Source organism: Haliaeetus albicilla, chromosome 2, assembly GCF_947461875.1.
Source record: "Haliaeetus albicilla chromosome 2, bHalAlb1.1, whole genome shotgun sequence".
Classification (NCBI taxonomy): Eukaryota; Metazoa; Chordata; class Aves; order Accipitriformes; family Accipitridae; genus Haliaeetus; species Haliaeetus albicilla.
In genome coordinates this window covers 9,041,456-9,065,041 of record NC_091484.1, presented here as the reverse complement: position 1 = coordinate 9,065,041, position 23,586 = coordinate 9,041,456, and the positions used below count along the sequence as shown (strand labels likewise).

The 23,586-nt window shown below is 47.1% G+C and overlaps 1 protein-coding gene across 1 annotated transcript; it reads right to left on the bottom strand.

The window, feature by feature from the left end:
• Positions 1–3,918: 3,918 nt before the first annotated feature.
• SALL4 (spalt like transcription factor 4) lies at positions 3,919–19,646 on the bottom strand. Its single transcript, XM_069804991.1, has 4 exons — positions 19,060–19,646; positions 8,160–10,694; positions 7,197–7,504; positions 3,919–6,074 (listed from the first exon to the last, which is right to left on the bottom strand). The coding sequence occupies exons 1-4, from the start codon at positions 19,127–19,129 to the stop codon at positions 5,652–5,654; spliced, it is 3,336 nt and encodes a 1,111-aa protein (XP_069661092.1). The 5' UTR covers positions 19,130–19,646; the 3' UTR covers positions 3,919–5,651.
• Between the last annotated feature and the right edge of the window lie 3,940 nt (positions 19,647–23,586).

Here is a 23,586-nt window from a genome sequence, read left to right as displayed (position 1 = left end):
ATCAGTTTGACAGCACATTTTCAGCAGAGGTGGCTTTCATGCTTCCAAGCCTACAGAAGCTGTGACTGCACTCCACTGTTAAAGAGATTCAAACACTTTTTACTTGACTTGTTTTTTTAGTTTTGTTTAGAGAGTCAGTTTTACACAAACCTTTAGTAATGTCTGGATTTTGCCTAAACCAAGTATTGGAAAATACGGCACACGATGAGATCCACCTGTTCTCATTCTGAATCAAGACAATCAGAGAAGTTAATCTTTGAACTGCAAGATGTGACAACCAGAGAGGCTACTAAGGAGAGGAATGCTGCTGTTCGAAAGGAGAGGGATGCTGCTTTAGATTGGCTGGGATGTCCAGCACATAATTCAGTTATAATAGGCATTAAGAAACATGCTTTCCAATAAATCAGACAGCTTTGAGTATTGGTGATATTAACAGCAATCAAAATGTTGCAAAAATCACTGCCCTCTATAAGCAATTAACTCAAAGTGCAGAAAATAGAAGATATGATAATGAAATAGATAACATGATAATAGGCAGGAGTGTGTAATTGCTGGTTCTTTTCTCTGCTTCTGAGTTGTTTCCTGTCCTGCTGTGGCTGTGCAATGACAGACGCTTTTCTAGGTCAGTGATGAATGTGAGCTGAAGTCAAACACATGCGAGTCCAGTGCTCATCCACACAACACTGAAGTAGAGCGCTCACTGGTGAGCGTGAGTGGGGTGGCTGTGGGAAGTGCACGCAGAGAAGAGCCCTCTCATCTGAGCACACAACACAAAGAGACTGAGAAAGCCTCAGCACCGTAGCAGTAACCTCATGGGACCACACAGACACTAAGGTGGCTTTCTGCCTAAGCTGTTACTTTACAAACAGAAGACATCATCTTTCCTGTTTCCAAATGTACTGCAAGCCGTGCAGTAAGCACAATGGCTTTCAACAGGAAAAATAAAAAATTAATGCAATACTCATCCCTTTTGCTTTGTTTCAGCCTCTCTCTATCATCCCATTGGCTCAAGCACCTCAGCCAGGTCCTTTCTCCTCTGCGAATCCAAGCTCAATGGTCATTTACGCTTTGCTCCATATTATATTTATCAGCAGCCCTGGGAAGGCTCCCACCTCCTCACTGCCAGCTGTTGGAAAGGCAATCAGTCTCACTGAGCTCAGCCCAGAGAGCTGATTATCTACATGATTTTCAGACAAACTCACTCCTTAAAGCTCCCATTGACTTTTTAGAAAGTTTTAAACAGAAAGGGTAAGTTAAGAGAATGTTTGTTTCTTTAGAGAAATAGAGCTAATACATTAAGGTAAAGCTAATGCAATTTTTTTTGTTGTTGTTCAAATTTAACATTTTAAGTAAGCCAGCCTTTACCTTAGCTCATGCAAGTAAATATGCTGCTTACACAAAAGCAACAGCCCAGGCAAATCCTCTATGCAATGAGCAACATAAACAATAACAAATAAGAACAGGATAGTCCTTTAGGCAAGAAGAGAGGCTAATGAGCAGAGACAGCGCACATTACCATGCTCACTTCTGCTCTCACACCGATGGAGCTATATGAGCTTCGGTAAACTTGTTCCTAATTTGCATCAGCATAGGGGAGAATCAGCTGTCTTTTTTAATTGTTAAGATGCAACGTTACTGTAAACTGTACTCACTTGCCAGCGCGGTGAGTTCCACCACGCTGAGTTTCAGAAGGTGTTGGTTCGGCTCTTGTACATGAGAGAGCAGCTAATTCCCTGTCCTGCTTGCTTCAGAAACAGAGTCTCCCCCACAGCAGCCTCCAGCAGAAATATCCCTATGGCATAGCCCGCTTTCTCCTGTGGAAACAGTAGTCAGATAGGTCCTACCCGTTCTTCAAGTTTTGTGATAAGATCCATGACTTGCCCACAACAGCTTAGCTAGGGATCCTGCTATGCTCCAGCCTGGAGCTGCCTTATCACTGAGCTGTAAAACAACTATGGGCACAGCAAGAGCTTGACACCGTGGCCTGGAGAGCAAAGCCTTGCAGTGATTCTGTGCCAAGCCACATCGTTTCAAAAATGAAACTGCTGTCTGCCCAGCCAAGGCAGGCCCTAGCTGCATCTACCTGATTGCCCTGAGCAACCCTACGCTTTGTACAACTATTGGCAAAAACCTCTCGCTGTTCTGGTTTCCCAGCAGTTTCCTGACGTTTTATTTCTAGACCAGAGTTCATGCTCTAATAAACTCTTCCTCCCTCCTTAATTTCCAACCTGTTGACAAATACAGTTGAAGGCAGAGATCTGAATACATAATTACATTCTTATAAATGGTCATGAAAAGGCAGTCAGAGCCCCTCAGCTTGGCACCATTTGAGGTAAAGCTGTAACATGAGCTCAGCCCTCATGGGACAGGCTCAGAGTCTACATTTAAGAGAGAAAGAGACCCCAAACCTCAGGAGCTGTTTGGATGAGCAAACATCAACAGATACTACCAAGGTGCAAAGCCTCAGGACAGCAGGTTTTTTTGGCTTCCTGCTAGCAAAACTGCTCACTTCCTTCTGCTGCTGACATATTTTCATGGCATCACAATACTACTCGGTATCAAGCCATCATGGAGAGCGGGCTTGGTATCAGATGCTCTTTTGAAGCCAGGCCACTTTTTCACAATACCCACAGTTGGCCCATGCTGGAGAGCAGATTTCCCCATTAGGGCAAGGTCTTTAGAGGTGATCCACCTCTCCTGTAAACCCAACACCTCCTCTTTCACACCACACTGCTCCTAGTGCTGCTGCAGTTAGTCCTGCACAGGCAGCACGTCCTGCATGGCGTGCCCAGCACCACGAGCGTAAGGAACCAGCTGGAAATCCAGCCCAAAGTTTGAAGGGACAGCAGCAGCCCTGGCAGCAAGTCCATCCAGGCACCCAGAGCAACGCTGCTCTCATAGCAGGTTGTAAGCTCAGTAGCTGAGAACAGTATCCACACTAGCACGAATATATAGTTTATTTTTACTTATCGCCAGAGAGACCTCTCGCTATACTCCTCATCCGTTGTGGTTCAGGTTACAGTCCCTCCATTTCCCTGAGGAGAGAAGGGTCATGTCTTCTCTCGCACCAAATATTTTGCCTCCTGGAACTATAGCGCTGTTTTAAAACAACTGCATTCTCTGTGTAGACCAGGTAAGTGGTGTATGCTTTCTCCCTTCCCGCACATCCCCCATGTGTTGTTACCTTTCCTTCTGCTCCTACGTTTATTTTGCCCACCTTCCTGGATCACCTCACGCCTGGTCCTGCCCTCCCCACCCCTTCTTTTTTCATTCCTCCAGAGCTTGTGGTAGAGCTTAGAGAGCAAGTGTTTCTGTCTTTTTTTCCCCCACTCCCAAGCATGAGCCTTGTGCAAGGGGCACCATGATCAGGCAGCACCGATGTTGGAAGGGTGCACCTTAAGGGTACACTGGTTCTGCACCGTTTTCCTCCACTGTTACCTCCCAAGCACAAAATATATTTGCTAGTTCAGGTTGTGAGTATCAGAATCTCAACACTTTTCCATTGTTATCAGGGCTGTTTTCAGAACTCTCTTTTCCTTTGCTCTTTAGGGAAGTTAGTTATCATTTTTTCCATGCAGCCAGCATCTTCAGGCACTGGCAATTTGATAAACTTAGTATTCCTTCCCCTTTCTAGGGTGATCACAGTACAGGAATTACTGCGTGTATTACTGTCATTCTATTCTAGTGTGGGAATCAACATCCCTGGCAAGTATCAATCCCTCTATCAAACCCCAACTGTTCCCAAGAAACTGATCTAGAGACTCCTCCACTGCTACCTCGTTTCTGTTGTTTTAAGTAACAAACTAAAGCACAACCCTAGATCACAGATTTAAAAAGCCACGGAGTGAGACAGGATGCTGCCTATTGAACTTGCTCTTCTGGAGACAAATGCTTTGCCAGAAAAATGTAAGCACTAAGTGTGAAAAAGCCATCCCAAAATTTATTCTCAAAATGTCAACAGAAACGCATCAGTAGATACTCAAAACTACAGAGTTCTTAAAAGTTATACATTCACAATGCAGAAACTTGACAATTGGGATGCCTTTTGCATGGTCTATGTAACAATATCCATTTTACAGTGTAAACAGGTACTGGTATGTTCTTACTTACAAGTCCAGCAGGAAAGGCACAACTCGGCATACAGAGATCATAAGCAAGAATCAGGTGCAACAACATTACACAAACTTTTGGTAATCTGCATTTTTGGGGCCTTCCACAACGGAGACTGGACTTGAAGATTTCCTGCAGTCAACAACTAGACTTCCTTCCGTCGTTCAGTCCTTCCATACCAAATGCTCACCTTCCAATCTGGTTTAGATCCCATTACACATACAGTTCCAGCAGACATTAGAGGAATAGTGAAAGGTCAGTCCAGTAAGTCTTCAGGTGCTTCCACTAATACATCAGGTTTTGGTTTCAGATAGTGCATGGAAGCATCTGCTTGAATCTCAGTTCATTACAGTGGTCATTAATAGAAAAATAGACACTACAACTACAAAAGGAAAAAAATGAGGTAGATAACTTAGAATCCAGATGACTATCCCAGCAACCTTCATACAAAACACATGGATCATTAATTACCATTTTGGTAGAATGCAAGTTCACAGACCACCAAGAAACTTAATGACCAGAGTAGGAATGCCATCCAAAAACCCACAAAACATTTAACCTAAGCATGAATACTTCATATTTAAATACAGGTTTACACAGACTGATTTTCTAAATTACCCAAATGAAAAAAATAAAAATAAAAAAGTCTCTTGCTAAGGAAACCAGTTCCCATGCTTAATTGCAACAGTCACCTGAGATTCCTTGCAGAGCTTTTAGACCTGACTTCCCAAGGCAAGTCTTCCCTTTCAAGAGAGGAAAAAAAAAAAAGTATATACATACCCACCCATGCTTGTTTGGGGCTCTCGGTATTGAAATAAAACATCTAGGAAAAACTGCACATCTTTGGAAGTAGGAGTTTGGCACTATACTTGAAGGACTGTCCTAGTAGTAGTATTAAATAAGCAGCAGCCAACAATACAGAAAATTAATTCCTTAGGAGCAGTGATTAAAGAAAAACAGCAACTTTCTTTCCATAGAACTTCTGAGGCAAAAAAGGAATAAAAAAATTTTTTTTGTAGTTTTGATAGCCATTATAGGAAAAAGTACATTCAGAAACCACACAGAGCCAAAAATCCAAACAGAAAAACTATTTCTAAGAGGGTGGCAGACATTCTAGCATATTTACCCGCATTAATAGTTTTCATTTCTCATCAGTAAATAGAAGCTTTTCCATCAACAGTAGGTTGTTTCCACTCTATTCAAACCCCCCCCAAGTATTTCACTCTAAACAAAGAGGTAAATATTCTAACCTTTGGAATTTCAAGTTGTAGAAACTTCTGTAAGGCTGTACACATTAAAGTCACACGTAAGAACTACTTTGCAAGACCCGCATCTTTCCAAATAGAAGGAAATCCTATTCTTTATTATTTACTATTTGCAAAGCAATATCATGATTGTACTCTGGGCAACTCTTACAAAGACAACCATAAAATCATTTGCACATCAATAGGAAAATAGGAGGCTGAAGTGGAATCTCTTAAAAATATATGTTTGTGTATATATATATTTGTTCTTTCTGTACGTCAACTTCACTAGAGTTTTTAGCTAACAGCAATTTTGTTCTCCTCCATGAAGTGAGGGAATTGGTGTTTTGGCACATTGTCTGCAGCAGCACCACTGGCCTTCTCCGTATCAGAACCAGTCCCAGACTGGGTCCCATCTATTTTGGAGACTGTAGCAGTATTTATTGCCGAACCACCCCCAATGGTGACTGGAAGGGTAGGTAAGCCACCGCTCTGGATCACCGAGATCTCGTTAGTCTTCATCGCTATGCCATTGCTGAGTACCGCTGCATACTGATTCCATACTGTGGGGTCAATGCTCACTGAAGGAGGCATTATATCCTTTGGAAACATTTCAGATACCTTCTTGGGATCATTCCCCAGCAGAGCCATGGGGTTATCAATTGAAAGCCGCCTTCCCCGCCTGGCAGAGTTATTCCACATGTGAGTTCCTACATGGACCTTCCAGAGGGGAAAAAAGTAAAGAGAATCGTTAATACTGCAGTTCTTTTATTGTATACCCAAGTTCTACTTTGCTTACACCCAAGTTGCTCAAAAGAAGTCATGTATGGTCCATTTGCATTCAGGTAAGTATTTAAGATGGCTAGTTCTTGTCTGTTCTCTTTCTGGCATGTGTAAGATGCAGTCATTCTACTGCCAGACATCACCATGGCTCTCTAGAGTTTACTGCTGAAGTGCTTGTAGGACTGTGTTTTTACACTTACTGTGGTGTTGGCAAAGATGCCCCTCTCCCCCGCCAAAAAATAAAAGCCGTATTATTTGCTGTGAACAGACTACATTAAAAAAAACATTAGTTAATGCAAAAAAAAAAAAACCCCAAAACCAGAAAACCAAACCCACCAACTTCACCAAGGAATTTGGAAGAGAGGTTACACCTAAGCTAAAATCTTCCACACCACAAACATACTGCTAGTGCTTCCAGCAAGTGACTGTTCACAAACTGCAGAGTATTTTCTCTCCCCATCAGCACTTGCGCAACAGGGCTGAAGAGCCTGAAGAGGTTCTCATGGGAAGCGAGAAGCCTGTGTGAGGGAGCTGCAAGTCCCTTACAGGGCAAATGGATTAATCTGACAATAAGGATAGACTTGGAGCACTTCTTCAGCAAGTGCTTAAACACAATCCCCAAGTACTTTGTGCCATCTCAGGATTATCGTCTGTTTTATCCCTCCTCATCCTGCGTGGTGTTTCAAGCAGCGCAGTGTAATGCATGCATTCTGTAGACATCATTTTGTAGCATTCAGTCTATGAAATGTTTGTGTCTTGACACATCCAAATCCAAATGAAAATAAAGCAATCAGCTTAGTAAGGGCTAAGCCTTCCCCACCATCCAAAAAGGAAAGTCAAGGACAGTAGCAAAGACTTCTGCAGGTGACCTCAGTGCACTGTTTAGCAAGTTGTGTGAAGAAACTCAGGAAGGAGAGACAAAAGTCAAAGGTAACCATTTGAGGAACTAAAAGAAAATCAAAGTTGTCCCCAAAGGCAGGGCAAATACTAGCAATAGCCTTTCCCTCTCTGGTATGACTTTGCCGGACAAAGAGGATCACAACATAAGAGATGACTTACCTTCAGGTTTCCTTTTGTTGTAAAGGCTCTCCCACAGATGGTGCAGGCAAATGGCTTTTCACCAGTATGGGTCCGTTCATGAATCTGAAGGGCGCTGGCAGAGGAGAAGTTCTTCCCACATGTAGTGCAGATATGCTGTTTGGCGGGACGGCAGAATTTCGGTCGTGGCACGAGGAGAGGGGCAACACCAGGGGAGAGAGCTGGTGGGCCAATGAAATGGCTAGTGCTAATGGGACGCTCGCTGGGCATCTCCATTTTTATGAGGGCTGGTGGGGCTCTAACAAAAGCAGCTGGAATACTACTTCGACCTGGAAAGAAAGCACAGATAACGTTTATCGCAACCTCCTTCTGCTTCCAAGCTTAAGTCTGGCTGAGATACCGGAGGCCCTGCCTTTCGAGCTCCACGTACCTGAAGAGCGTGCCTGCAAAGCCCTCCAAAGGCACATGGTAGGGCTGCTATTACACTTGCTAGGGTGCTCCAAAAGAAATCAGTTCATCCCTATTTTTGTTGGCGAGCTTAGGAGTTAGAAAGTCTCACTTTAAGGTCAAATTGAGATCAACATGAGCATCAATGCTAAAGAGCTCAAAAACCCCACAGAAGATTCCAGAGTTTTAATGTCACATTCTTGGGTTAAGCAGTTTTCCATGAAACACAAACATGGATCTTCAGAGAGCTATAGGGAGGTACCAGGTGAGCCCATGAAAGATAGTAAGTGCACAGCCTGTATTTATTTTAAGGACCTATATGCTACCCCTTGCAGGAGATGACAGCACTTAGGTCTTGGAATTTTGAGTCTGACTGAGTCAGGAAAACTTCACAGGGCATATGCTCCTATCCTAATAGAGGAGAAGGAAGAGGGGAAAGCTGAGGAGGTTCTGACTCCTGTTGGTCATTTTAGAGATGGATTTCCTCCAGTCCTGCTACTCCACCCCAAGTTACCGCCAGCATTTCACAGTACTCACCATATTCTCCATTTGCAAAGTGTAACCCAGGTTCTTCTTTAATGACCTTTCGACCAATATTGCCGTAAGTTAAATCCAAAGCCCCGACGACCCCTTCCATTTCTGCAGAATTGTTCTCAGGACCCTCCAATTTATTTCCTGTGCCTGTATCTTCTTGATTGTTGAAGCTAGGTGACTTTGACCTTACGCTCTCAGCTTGGCTGTTGGCTGGGGACAGAGCCTGGAGCGATGCAGACTCGGAGGCAGCAGGACTCCTGCCGTTCTGATAATCTGGATCTCCTGCCACAGAAGACGAATCGTTTGTCATGCCATCGCTTTCTGCTGAGCCATTGTCACTAGACTTCAAGCTGCTTTGCCGCTGCAGGTTCAAAGCGGAGTTGACGATCTTCATTTGATTCTCCAGCGCTGCAATACCAGAGAAGGCGGCTGCCGTGGCTGGCGATTCCGATTGTGCATCGTAGGGAGTAGGAGGTTTTGAAGAACTCCTAGGGCCATCCTGAGAGTCCAGGTCCTCTTCTATCTCGATGCTTTCCACAATCTCGTCTGGGCGACTGATGTCTCCGTTCTTCTCAGCCACAGTAGGATCCACATCAGTATTGTCGCAGGTGTTTTCTGGCATTGGTGTATTGGGTATTTGTCCCCCCATATGCATGCGGATATGCTGCTGCAACACAACTGCGTTTGTAAACTTCTTCTGGCAAATAGGACACGAATGTTGCATCTTCAAAGGAGTATTGGCCCGGTGGACACCGTAATGAGTTTTAAGGTTCCCTTTAGTGGAGAAGGCACGGCCACAGATCTTACACTTGAATGGCCTCTCTCCAGTGTGAGTACGATAATGCATTTTGAGCGAACTCTGGCAGCTCAGCACTCTGTGACAGATCAGGCACTCGTTGGGGTCAGCAGTGGATTTGTCGATGTTTTCAACCAGCTGCTGAAGCTTTGAAGTTTCTGAGCCTTGCTCGTTTGACCCACTTACATGGAAGATGCTCACGCTGCAGGTAGCTTGCGGTGAACTCAAGCTCTGCTCTGTTCCCGATTCATGACCGACCACCCCCGATGAGGAAGAGCCACCCTCACTTTCTGGAGAAGGCCTTGACTGCAGGTCACTTGAGAACGTACCAGGCAGAGACTCCTTAATACCAGCTAGGTTGGAGACGGTCTGAGGTGCACTGGTGGCCGCAGAGGTAGGCAGAGTTGTGAGGAGAGGTTTGCTATCCACAATTAGGTTAGACTCATCCAATGGCACAGACATGCCATACGGGATTCCAGTGCTAGTGGGAACATTGTCCAGGTGCTCAGGAACCGGGTACGGATTCATCTTTATGTGGGGGTACTTCTCTTTGTGACGCTGAAAATGCACTTTAAGGTTTCCTTTGGTTGTAAAGCGGTTACCACAAATGTTACACTTGTAGGGTCTTTCACCGGTGTGGGAACGGAGGTGAATCTGCAGGGCACTGTCATTGCCAAAGACCTTGCCGCAGAATTTACACTTGTGTTTGAAGAAGGGCTCTTCTGCATTCGGTTTGCTTTCAGACACGCTAATGTTGGGGGGTTTTCCCTTCCCCTTCTTTGAGGAATCTATTACAGAAGAAACGGCCGAAAGCGGATTCTGGAAGATGACGGAGTTGGAGGACTGAGGTAGCAAAGGATTCGGGAACCGAGAAATGGAGCCGGGGAGGCTTCTGCTTGCCTCTGGCTTCAAGGGGAAGGAGGAGGAAAGCCCAGCAGCCAGCGAGCTGGCGGCCGCAACACCAGTGTTAGAATGAGGTAGTTTTCCTTGCTTCAAGGATTCCAGTGATAGGCTCTGGCTTCCAGCTTTTTGTCCGATTAAAGCAACAGCAGCCGACAGCTGCTGAGACATGTGAGCGCCCAGAGCTTTTAGTGGATCAGTAGCAGCTGCTATAGAAGGATGCAGGGCATGGGGAGCCATCATGGCAATCTGAATGCGAATTTGCTCCGTCAACTGAATTTGCTGGAGTTGCTGCTGCTGCAAACACACGAGCTGCTCCAGGATCATGGGGATAGCATTAAAACTGGCTGCTGAAGAAGAGATGGCATCGGAGGTCCGCTGGTTCACAGCCACTTTAGTGCCGCGTATCGTCTGCAAAGTCACATTAGTGTTTGGTACTTTGGATTTTGGTAGATAGCTTAGCCCAGGAGCCGCAGGTGTGACGGGGGGTTCTATTTTAAGGTACATTCCTCCTACCGATTCAGCATCCATTTTTCCCTCTCTCTTTTCCATAGAGCCAGGGCAGCCCTTTGCCTGAATGTCCTTGCGTGTCCTGCTATCCATTCGATCACTTGGAAAGCTCCCTAGAGAAGCTTCAGAGAAGCTTTCCGGGGGTACTGTTCCCTCACTGTCATTCATGATTAGAACAGGTGGATTTTTAGTGCAATTTTTCTTATGCTCAAGGAATTCAGAGAGATCAAAGAATTCTGCACAGCATTTCTCACAGATTTTAGTTTCCTCCGTGCGGCACCTTTTGGAACTCATTTCACCATCTCCGTCACCTGGGACGTCTTGTGGACTCCCTTAAAATAAAAGAAAGTCAGATTATTAATAGCTAGATTTAGACCGAGTATTTCCTATTCTTAAGATCACCCACTTCACCTGAACTGCAAGTTAAAAGATACAAGACACTGGAATCAAGCTTACAGATCGATCTGAAGTCCTGCTCTTTGTTTTGGTGCCAATTCATTTGCAGCCCCAAAGAAATGTGCATTTCAGTTCTGTTTTCCATAAATATAAAAGGAGTCTCACACAAGGCTCAATGGAAAGAGGTTTATCGCAAATCCCTTTACACAGGTAAAAAGGGAACAGTGCAGCAAGGCAGCAAGCACCCGCAAAACAAAAACGGCTTAAAAGGAACACGACCCAAGAAGACAGAGAAAGCATCATAACGCTGAGCAAAACATCACATTGGCTTATTTTCTTCTTTCTACTTCAGTTTATAGTTCTCTGTTAACTGTCTCTCAGAAATTCATGTAAGACTGTTAACACAGGAACTTCAGAGCAGCTCTTAATTGTACGCTGATCTATTAAACAACATTCACTCCGCCATTATGGAAGTAATTACTACCGAAGAGGGCTGACAAAAGCAAAAGTAAGTCCAACATTAGCTTTTAAATACTTCAAAAGCACGCTCACATAAAACCCCAACCTCTAAAAAGCCTCAGTAGTAAAGAAAAGATTAACTTACAGAACCCCACACAGAGGTATGAGCCTACATTGATACTGAGGATAGATTATTAGACAGTGAAGCAACAGGTCCTCCTTGCAAAACACGCAAAGTCATTGCAGACCTGCTCGGGACACCCTGTTTAGCTGCATCCGCAACGCACCCGCTTTTTGGGAGGGGGAGGGAAAGCAAAGCTGGTCTGCAAGTCCACTCCTGCCCTTCCTCCACCCGTGCCCCACAGATTAGAGTGAGCATAATTTGCACGCGGACAAAAAAAAATAGCATTCAGGGAAATGTCAGAACGGGAAGAGAGGTTAAGAGAGATTCTAAACCAAAACAGGATGTTTTTGCTCAGTCTAGCCATCCTTCAAACAACAAACTTGTGCCCGGCTCGAGGTGGGCAAGCATTCGGGGCACGGGAGGCAGGAGTGTTTAGGAGGTAAAACTTGAGGCTCTCACAGCTGAGAGGGAAGCAGGAAGGACTGCAGATGTATTACAGCCCCCATCAGGTGAAGCATCCTGTAATTCATATTAATTGGTCCAATTTTGATGGGTGCCAAGGGTGCAGTAACCAAGTACTTCACCTCCCACGCACCCAGCAAGGCACACTACAGACCTCACCCACAATGGAGAATTTCTATTACGAGATCTCTTCTATTCAGGTCTTGCATCTCCAGTAATTCTCCTCGGGGCTCAGCTCCGGTTCCATCTTACTAGCCCACACCATTTTACAAGGGGAACTGTAGAGTCTGCAAGCACAGGAGCTATTTGTGGCTTTCATTTTAAAAGTGTAACTGAACCACACGTCTGATACACGTGTATATCCTGTACATGGCAGGGTGCAGGGGAAGCATGTCCAAGCAACAACTCAAGTACCACCTTGACTTACTGTTTCAGGGTAGCATAAAATCCTTCTGTAAGGGAGGATATTGCAAACCTTGACATTTGTTAGGTTAACAAGGGTATTATATGTATATTCAAACTTCATCTGTTTAATGTTGAGTGTCAGAAAGTGCACATTAAAGTTTTTTCTTAAAAACCGGCTAGATCAATTAAAAACCGCAAGTATCAGAGGCCTGTTGTGGTATAGTCAGCAAAGCAATAAATCCCAATCTATATGTATGCAATTCTGTTAATCACGTCCACTTCAGGGTTACAAGTCCTTGAACAGGGAGGAAAGGTGTTCTCAGCACAGCTATGATCAAAACTGTTTGCATCCCTCATATCTAAACAGGGAGAATTAAATACTTTCCCTGCCCCCCGGTAGCCCAAACAACTTCCACAAGTGAAGGAATCAAGTAAAAGCATAGTTTTAGCATACATTTCCCAGCCCAAATATCATTAAATCGGTGCCTCTAAAGTTGATTTAACTCTATGGAAAAATATACAGATACCTAGTCTGCAAACAAGTACAAGTAGCACACGATTCAGAACTCAGTCAACAAATAGGGTCAACTGAGGTCAAGAATGGATGTTTTTGAACTCATCTTTGCAAAAGTCTGAGTAGATATAATGGGAAAGAAAGGACTGGTGTTGAAAAAAAGAGACAAGAAGCCTCCATAACTACTCTGTACGCTGACTCGAGGTCTTTACTTGACTACTTTCCTAACTATTTCCATCCATCCATCCAGCAGGTATTTCACAAAATAAGCTAAAACATCAAAACCTCTTTTCCAAATCCTTTAGCATTTAGGGCTTTAACAGTCTAATCTCCCAGGCCCAACTATACAGTTTCCCCACATTCCAAAATAACCTTAGGTTTTACTTTAGAAAGCACAAAGCTCTTTCTTCCACAGTCTCTCCTCCGTGAGGACATGCATTTCACGCTGCAGTTTGCACCTCCGCAGTGCCCATGGAAAATGTTACAAGTGGAGTAGAAACGCCTGCATGAAAGACTGTTGTTGCCCACCCCCAAGGAGATATTCAAGGATAACTATGTCTAGACAAGTCCTCAAACTTTAACTGCTTCAAAGCATACGATCATTTATCTCCCTTCCACTGATAGTTCCTTCAATTTTTTTCCACCGATAGGACCGCGCTAAATTCAAAGCCCCCTTTTTCCAAACTCCAGCACAGCCCATGCTCATAATTCTGAGGAGCTCCAGAGGTAACTTCTCTGGTCCTAAGCACCACCTCAGAGGAAGGGACTCCAGTAAACTGAAGGCACCTGTGTTCGGCAGCAGCAGGCAGGTTAGCAGCCCTGCCCCTGCCTGCCCTCGCTGCCACTGTCACACATCTGAGTTTCCAGCTCCTCTGTCTGACAGTAAGGCACTAGCTCAGAACTCCAAATAAATTTCAATTCCCAGCTTGTACCGACTTGCTTCATGACAAGTAGGGAACAGTTATGCCTTGCTTTCCCTTCTACCTTAGAAAGAGTGCAATAGCTTTCTCCATCTCAAAAAGGTTTGATTTTTTTAAGATACAGTCAGTAGAAGCAGGATGCTTGGTTATTGTGTAGTAGCCGGAATAATAAAGGAGCGATTTACTGTTTCTTTAAAAAAATCCCCAAGAGCTTCTCTGAAACTCTTCATCTTGATTTCTAGCTACATCCTCTCCCCAGGCTCGAAGGAGCAGCGAGCGCCTGCAATCAGAGCACCTCATTTACCCCAAGCCCCGTGCCGCCCTGCCCTGCCCTCCCCCCGCAGCAGTTCTCACTGACATGAACTTAACGGTCCGAAATCGTGGGGTTTCTCTGCAAAGAACCCTCCCCGTGCAGCTCTGTCCACGTACTGTACGAGGATTTACCGAGGAGCGGAGAACCCTGCCACAACAATCGCTTGTGCACTTCATTTAACCCTCTCCAAAGGCTTCCCAGGGATAGGACTTCTACTGTTTTTTTTATCTCCCCACCCCCGAATTTCAGGAATGTTATCTCTCAGCATCTAGTTATCCAATAAGTTAGAAGAATGCAGTAAACCCAGCAGGGGGGTTAGATTGAATCACTGGCAAATGGATGGAAAAAATCCACTATTGTGTAGGACAAGGCGGTCATCGACAAGGAAGGCTGATAAAATCCACACAGCTCGAATTAATTTTTCTTTTTTAAGGGAACCAGTAAAAGAGGAGTGAAATAAGTCTGGTTTGATGGGATTTCAAAAAGGGCGCTGCTGGTCTACCACTCATCTGAGCAATGTGACTTTTTTTTTTCCCCAACTGTGATAAAATTATATTTCACTTGAATTGGGAGGAAATGGCCAGAGCTCAAGCTCCCCCCCGCCTTCTCCCCCCCCCCCCCCCAAGAGTTTAATACCTTGGGTGAGCTTACTTTTTCCACAGACTACATTTGATCAACTATTTTTACTTTAACATTAACATAACCATGCACTTCCCCCAGTTAAAATTAACTCATGAAGGATTAGCAAGTATCCACTCCAGCCCTAGATGTGAAAACCCCTGCCATCAGCTCAGGCATCGTGCTCCCCTTTCTTTTCTTTTTTTTTCCCCCCTGTTCCCAGCTGAAGAGCTAGGACTTCCACGCACCTTAAACTGTCCAAAATTTCCCTTCTTCTCCCACTATAAAACACCATTTAAAGCATTTACTTTAACTGTAGCTATGACAAAACCACTTCCTTGAGTAAGCAAAATACACAACTGATTACTTACAGAAATATTCCAAAGGCCTTGATGTTTTTCTACACTGAGTTTATCAGCAGCATTTTTCTACCCAAGAACGAGCCAGAAACGTGTTACACCTAACAATTAGGATTTCACGTGCTTTCAGGTTCTCTCTCAAGGCTTTTTTTAAATTTTTTTTTTTAATCTACCTACTGATTGACCCTTTTGTTTACCCACCTATTCAAGAAAAATATTCGGCCAAGGGCAGAATAAGCTATCATCGATAAACGCTTCTGAGGACCAAAAAAATTTTAAAAAAGGCGTTCGAACACGCAGCAAAAGTTACCATCAGAGGCACTGGCTTCAAACAGAGGGCATGGCGCTGGTTGCAGGCCCCCGCAGCCCCGCTCCCTCCCCAAGCCCTCTGAAAGGGCTTTTTTTAAAAAAAAAAAAAAACCAAAACAAACTAACCCAAAACAGCCCCCGTGTTTCTGGCCGCCCCTTCCCAAAACGCCTAGCGAGTTACCTGCCGAGGCGCACGCCCGCAGCCGCCAGCCCCCGCCCGTCCCGGCGGCGCTCGGCAGGGGCCGCTCGGTGGAGGGGCCGGTCGGTGGAGGGGCCGGTCGGTGGAGGGCACTCACACCCCGCGCTGCCCGGCCCCGGTCCCGGCCCCGGGGCTCTGCCCGGCCCCGGGAACCGGCCGCCCCCGGGCGGCGCTGCCAAGGCGGGGCCGCCGTGGGGAAGCAGGACCGGGGCTGGGCCCCCTTCCCCAGCATCCACCTGAGCTAAACGGCAGCCCGCACGTTACCCATCCCAATGGGGTTTTTTTTTTTAAGCGGCGGGTGTTTCTCCAGCGATAACAACGACCAAAAAGCAGAGGCTTCTCTCCCCCCCCCCCCCGGCAGCAGCGGCCACCAGCCCTACCTGCTCGGCGCCGGCCGGTCCTCCCCACCCCCGGACCACACTTAACACTAGGAACAGTGTTTAAGACCGAGCTAAACGGCACAAACCCCGCTGCCAAGGTCAATTGCATGAGAGTCCTAATTGTAAGCCTGACATCAACTTACCACCCACAGCAAGCAGGAGGAGGCAAAGGTTAGAGCAGCAGCTCTGTCAAAACGTCACATGCCGCCGAGCCCAGCAAAAGGGCTCCATCACTACAACCAATATAATGTTTCACTTACGTAAAAGGAAAAACAAGACGGGAGTCGCCCCCCCCTCCTCCTCCTCCCCTGCCCGCCCCCCCGGGGCTCCCAGGCACCCTCAACCCTTCGCACCGGTGCAGCCCCCCCGGGTGCGCAGCCCCCACGGCGGGGGGATTCTACCCCAACCCCGCTGCTCCCGGCCGGCCTTCCCCAGCGACACAAGCTTCGGGCAACCTAAAATAAAACATAAACCAAAAGAAAACCACCGCAAAACTTGCCTTTCCTCGTTAAACACCCCCCCCCCCCCCTTCTCCGCTTCTGCAGGGCTCAAAGCGCGAAGCGGGGATTTAACTTGAAGGAACTCTCCCGATTTGACCCCGAGAAAAAAAGTTGCAGTTTGATACTGTATTTTTAGGAATGAATCAAGATTTTTTAATGGCAGTAATCCGGCACAATGGGCATTTTCAACCCCTTTGTGAAAATGCTAATTTTCGGTATGTAGTAGTAGTCTCCAGTGACCACCTGCTGATTTTTTGACCTGTTAATTGATCACCAGGTTAGCAGAACCGTTTCTTAACACGCTGCATTGTTCACAGAGGTGGGTCCCAAATCGCTTTGCAAAAAAAAAAAACCAAAAAAAAAGGAACTCTTGCAAAAGAGGAGATAAGGGCTTGATTTTATTATTACGATTACGTATATACTCGATAACGTCCCAGACAAATCCCCGCCGTATTTCGACTTTGTTATGCAGCTTCATCACTCGTTATTTACGGGCACACCTGGAGCGGGGAGGATCGAGCCCATTTTGCCCATTTGAGGTCGGGAAGAGCCCAGCGGAGAAGCAGCCACGTTTTTTTGGTTGTTTTTGGGTTGGTTTTTTTTTTTGTTTTTTTGGTTGGTTTTTTTTTTTTAGTTCTGCAAGCAGAAACGCAGATCCCGCAGGACGGCGTTTCGGTGCGGGAACCTGCACCGGCCGCCGCCACCGGGCGGACCCCGGGGCCGCAGCGGAGGGTCCCGGCGGAGCGCGGCCGCGGGGCGGCGCACGGCAGCACCGGCCCCCCCATCACCCCCACGACCCCCAAAAGACGGCCCCATCCGAGGCGGCAGGAGAAGTCGTCCCCCCCCATCACCAACCCCGACGGGGCGAGAGCATCGCCAGTTTCCCCCCCCCCCCAGCCTGTGCAATCGCTGCCCCGGCTCCCGGAGGGATTTCCAGGCAGGGTTTTGTTGTTAAAAGAGAGGGGGGGGGGGGAAAGCCCCAACAACAACAACAAAAAAGCAGCTGGCCATTGCCCCGGAGAGCACGGTGTGTAGCGATCCTCCCCTCCCCGCACACCTCCCCCGCCCCAAGCGGGCCGCATCAGGAGTTATTAACCCTTTTGTTTCAGCGCAGCCCCGGAGGTGGCTTTCCAGCAGTGGGCAGAGATTTACATGTGGAAACATCACCTCCATCCCCCAACCTAACCATATGCACAAAGGAAAACAGTCATGCATTAAACATGGGATTTATTGCCTTCTGGCCAGCTTGCTGTTTCTTAAGTCACCATTAACCGGACCCAACAATTGCACATTTCGACTCAAAGAAGAGAGGGGGGAGGAGGCAAAAATTCAGAGCCCGAACCTCCTGAAGGGCTGGGAATAAGCAGCTCCTGTAACGTGCAGTGGTACCGTACGGTTTTAGGGATGCCCCCCCCCCCCCCCCCCAAAAAAACCCCGTCCCTTAGGAAGGCAGAGAACCCAAAGAAAGTTCTTGGGGGACACACAGAGGGGTCTGGGCACAACGACCGCAACAACTCCGAACAAACACAGCTCACTACCAGCCTCCCCCCTTCCCCACCCGGGACGTGTCCTCCTCCCCGCTTCACTCTCGTTTCGGAGCAGGACGGGCACCGCGGGAGCTTCCCCAGGTTCCGAGGGCGTTCGGAGAGGGGGGAGAGCCCGTACCGGAGCCCAGGGAACCCGCAGCCCGGCTGCCGACAGCCCCCCGCGGGAAGATGTCGAGGAAAACCGGGCACGCTCCGACCCTTCCCCGCTCCCGTGGGGGGGGGACACGGGCAAAGCGAGTGTCCCCCGCACGCCCACCCGGGAGCTCTGGGCTAATTTGAGCGCAAATTCATACTTTCCCCTCAACGAGGCAAAGGGCTGTGAGCTCCCCTAAAAGGAGGGACGGCGATTTGCGGGAGCGAAATCCCCCCCCCCCCGCACACACCGCCCAAATACAAAGCGCTCACGCACACCCCACATTAGCTCACCGGAGTTATTTTAGGAAGTCGGAAATCAAAGATGGCTGGAGGTCAAGCTACAAAAGGTCCAGGGCGATTGTGATCTCCAACAAAAATAGTCCGAGAGGGTTTTTTTTCCCCTCGTTTTTTTTTTTTTTAAGCCCCACAAAAATCCTCATGTAACTACCGAGAAAGTCTTAAATAGACCGAGGGAACCACACTCCAGCCGTTTCCTACCCCTGCGAAGATTGTTCGCAATTCCTTCCTCTCCACCCCCCCCCCCGCAATCCCCTCCGCCTTAGGGAAGCTTTGGGGTTCACCTCCCATGAGGCTGCACCCCCCAAGGCAGCGGGGCCGGCGCAGCCCCGCGCCCCCCACGCAGGTTCCGCGGCACTCGGGGGTGCGGGGCATGGGGGGGCGGGGGGGGGGGGCCGCCAGCCGGGCAGGGCGAGGCACCGCGCTCCCGGAGCGCCCCAAAACCGCCCCCCCCCCCGGGGAAATACCGAGGGGTCGGTGCCCCGCTCAGCCCCGCAAAACAACACCGCGCTGGGGCTCCGCGGGGATTTAAATGCCCCCCCCCAAACCCTGCGGGGAGCTGGGGGTCGGGTTCCTGGTACAGCCCGTGGAGGGTGGGGGGGGGGGAAGGGAAGGGAAAAGGGGGGGGTGAAGCACGAGGTTGGAAAAAGCCCCCCCGGGAAGCGCCCCTCGCCGCCCCGGCCGCCGCCTCCGCGCATCGGGAAAGTTGGGACCCGCGGCGGCTCCGCGCCCCCCCCCCCCCCCCCCCTTTTCGCCTTACCACTTGCAGCATCTGGGGGCTGCTCCTCGGAGTTGATGTGCTGGGGCTTCGCCTGCTTCCGTCGCGACATGGTGCACCAGCATCGGGAGCAAAATAGTAGCAATTATTTTCCCCTTCACAACAAATTCCTAGAGTTGGGAAATTACCCCCATTGGGCGGAATGCGCATGTCAGAGTAATTATGATTATCAATAATGCATTGCGATTTATCATGGGTCCCTGACAGCTGATTGGCCTGAGTCCAAGGGCTCACAGATTATTCAAATAAGGGCCATTGATCAGGGGCGCAGCGGGGCACGCTGGGCGATGTAGTCCCTGACCGGCCCGGCCCGGCCCGGCCCGCCCGCCCGGGCGGGTGACAAAGGCGGGGGGAGTCCCGCCGGGGGCCGGGGCCGCCCCCGGGCAGCGGGGAGGGGGGGCAGGAGCCGGGAGCCAGCTCTCAGAGTAAACACCCAAGCCGGCAGCCCGACTTCCAGGCTGGCGAGGGACAATACCTTTGTTATCTCACCTGCGCTTTTTATATCGTGCTCGAAAGAGGTTTTTTTTTTTTTACCCTTTTTCTTTTTTTCCCTCCCTAAAGCAAGCAGAAGCCCGGGACAATGCTAATTCTTCCCTTTGGCGTTAGATAAGGTGGGAGAGGAAAAAGCACCGATTGTCCGAACGGACGAGCCCGGGGTCTCCCGGTGGTGTGGGCGAGTTAAGGGGCTTTAAAAGCGGATCCAGACGGCGCGTAATTATGCTTGGCGTTGGTTCATTTGTTTAAAGACGTCTTTTAAGTCTCACTTTCTGGGAAGCCGACAAAATTGAGCCCGTAGTCGTTTTAGCAGCAAATAAAAACGTTAGACACGTAAAAGGTTCACGTGAAAAACTCGCAGCAAGTGAAAAACCGGCACTTTGAAAGTGTTTTCCTGTACCATGTTGACTGTGTAAGCACATAGTGGAATCATTTTCATTTTTACTCCCCTCGTCTGCTGTTGGGTGCCATGTGAAGACGCACCACGTTTAAATCCTCCCCCACGAGCCCCCGCTGGGTGGCCCCCGGCGTTTGGTGGCACACGGGGGGGAGAGCCCGTGGGGCTCTGGATGTGGTCGCAGGACCCAGCTCAGCCAAGGCTCGGATTGACTTTGCTGTAAAGCCCCGGAGGGTGACAGAGCAGAGTCACCTCCACCCCCTCCGATCCCCGCTGAAGCGAGCTGGACCTTGCCTAAGCAAAAATGTGAGGATCCTTGAATATAGGGAGATGTGGATTGCAAAATCTTTGCGGGAGGCACGATTGCTTTTTGTTTTTACGTGGAACATCCCCTGCCCCCGGGGCTATCTATGAAAAATGAAATGGTTTGCTAGAAGACGTCGGAGAGATTGATTTGGCGAAGAGATGATGTGGCTGATTTGGGGGAGCAGGGCACGGGGTAAGGGTTCAGAAGATCTAGGTTCAGCCAAAGTTGGACTCAATATGCACTTGTCATCGCATTCATCAGCAAACAATTTACCAGGGTCCGTGCCTCAGTTTCCCACATGAACCGAAGATGATACGTCCCTGGCTGCAAAGCTGCTGTGAACATAAACATCCATTCGAGATTTGGGGGGGCTCAGAAGGGTGATGTAGAGTGGAAAACCCAAATCTTACTAGACAGCAGGAAGGTGGAGGGAGGAACCCATGGTACCTAATGAGGCCACGCAATTGCCACAGAACGTTGCACAACACCGTGGTTTCATTTTACCAGTTACTTTACTGGCATTTTTACCTTGCAAAAACCCTGCGGTTTGTACAACATTTATTCTATTCTAAAGTTTGTGCCTGTGCATACAGTCATGCCAAGTGTCTGTGGTACTGGTCAGGATTCTCTCTCTCTTTTTTTTTTGTGATGCTCGAGGAGGGAGGAGCTGTAGTTTGCATGGGACAGGCATGAAAAGATCTTAACATTGTAGACCAAGGTAAACAGCGCATCATGATCTAATTAGTTATATATCCTCTTGGGGTTTTGTTTTGTTTTTATAGTGTCTCGTAAGGGGGTTTATTTAGCTAAGGATAATAACCTTAGAAAAAATCTTGCAGAGCAGAAGGTACCACCCTCCTCCTTGGACAATTATTGAACATGGAGGTCAGGGGACAAATTTTGTTTTCCAGGCCACTTTCCTTGCCCTTTCCTCTACAAGCAAACCCCCACTCTTGATGCACTTTAATGGACACATTACATCAAGAGAAACTCTGTATTTACTAATATGAAATAGAAGAGATTAACGGGTATTTAAAATCACTGATGATTTTTATCTGGCGATTACTCCACCCCCACGTTGCCCAAGGAGCTTCTATATATTTGTTTGTTTAACCAGCAGTTTGAAATGCTCTTTGTTTCCAAAGTGTGTCCTGAGGAAATAGACTGTTAAACAAGATTGATACCAATTGATCCACAGATAGATATTTACATTGATGAATTTTCTCCTTTTACACTTGATATGCTCAGTATACCCAACAGATTTTCATTTATTACACATAATGCTACCAACCCACACAAGCGAATTTATTAAGCGCACTGTTTTATGCATCAAGCTGAGACAGACAGCCCTGTACAGTAGATCCATATTTAACATAGACGACTCATGTGGAGCATTTGTACTGAATTTAAAAGAATATATTATATGAAATCAATGGAAGTTTTGGTATTGATTTCAGAGGACTGGGATTTCACTCAGTATGGCTCCAACACACTGAAAGAATAGAAAACGTGGAAAGCGTTAGTTTAAAACGAAAAATAAGAAAGGAAGGGACATTGCTGTATTTAAGGCTGGGGAGGCAGCAAAAATAGGAGAAAGAGCACAGCTGACTGAAAAACATAGGGAGGAAGAGGAGGAATGTGACCAAGGAAAAGCTCTCCTGATTATATTTTTCTGGGAAGGTGTTCCCAGCCAGTGGTGGTTATAAATAGGCTACGCTGAATGGTTACATCATATGCAAAAGGCATGTCGCTTAGCTTTAGCACGATCATATGGATTAGCATGATTACAGCTTCTGGATTTGAAAAATAGCAGGCTTCCTTTTCTGGCTTGACATTTATTTATTTTTTTAAGAAAAGTCCAGAGGAACAATCTTCTACCACCAACAGAGCTGAGGCATCGTTCTTGATAGGCATACTTCCAAGAGCAGCCCAGCCCCACTCTCGAAGCTGATAAAAGGAAGCTTTTTTAACGCCGTGTGTTATGAGCACGTGGAACTCATTGCCACAAGAAACTATTGCCAGCGGCAGGAGCCACAGCTCTGCCCAGCCTGGGAAATTCCTGTCTTCAGGAATGTCACTGCAAGATGATTACGACTATGGAAAATCTGATAAGTGTGTTTGCGGGGAGATGTATATATAGTGTATATATATATATGTACACATGTGTGTATACATGTATGTATGTATCTCCGTATGCACACTTGCTAACTCCCACCAAGGTAAAGAACATTGTCTTAAATCCTGTGCTGTCCTACTTGGAGCAGCTCACTTTATTGCTGGGAAAAACACACAGATTTAAAGTGTAGTTCATATTTTTTTCTATATTCAGAATCTAAATGTAAATAAAAATCGCCTTTTCCTAAGTTGCACTATGTATTACCTACATCTTTATAGCTTAGAGAGGGGGAAAAAGAAGTCTTAATATACTTTGAGGCACATCAGTTCACTTTCCTCCTGTATTCTTCCCCCTGTTCCTTACCGCAGCTCATTGCAAGATAAATCTCCCAGTATAGATAGTCTCTCATGGCTTATCTCTGCTACATGCGAGACAACTTGAATGTTACTCTGTTGGAACATGTTTAGGAAGCCTCAAGTTTGCCGATATGAAGTTGACCATAGCTCTGTAGGCGATGTAAATCAGGGTAATTAACATTCATTGTTGGGCCAGTTAATCAAGACTGAATGCAGAGACCCAGACATTCAAATTCAGAAGTGGTTAATAAGTATGTTAAATTGCATGTTGGTAAGTTCTTATGACTCTTCCAGACTAGACTCTAACTGCATCCAAAATCAGGAGACACTCTCTTTAAACAGTTTTTATACCATTATAACTATGGTAATTAAGGGACTTATTTTTCCTGCTTTATAAGAAAAAAAGGGTTACGTTTTTCCTTGGTCCATCCATCCATCTTCCTTTTTTGAACTTGCTGACCACTTCACTCAAACCTGATAGTAGGGGAGCAGCTTCAAAGACATGAGTTCGTGTAAATTGTGTGACAATCAGCATCTGGATAGGGAAGAAAGATCCAAATTAATGTCCTCATTGAAAGAAAGAATTATGGTTCAAACCTTACCCACATGGCAGCCAGCAAGACAGACAGCACATACGCACTGCTGGCCCATCAGCCAAACTGTTGCTCCAGATCTGTGCACACATGTGCTGGCACCAGCCACCCAAACAGGTTGTAGATATTGGACTGAGCAGGGAAAACACTGAGGAGTTGGAGAATGATGGAGCACAAACCTTTAGGAGCAGGCTTCCTTAGCCCACTATTCGGGGAACAACTTGCTTCTCGACCTAGTGACGCTT

Coding starts and splice junctions, on each gene's coding strand:
- SALL4 (XM_069804991.1), bottom strand. CDS start 19,129: ATGTCGCGACGGAAGCAGGCGAAGCCCCAGCACATCAACTCCGAGGAG. Junction 10,695..19,059: donor GCCCCCAGATGCTGCAAGTG/GTAAGGCGAAAA, acceptor TTTTATTTTAAG/GGAGTCCACAAGACGTCCCA. Junction 7,505..8,159: donor CTTTGCAAATGGAGAATATG/GTGAGTACTGTG, acceptor CTTTCTTTCCAG/GTCGAAGTAGTATTCCAGCT.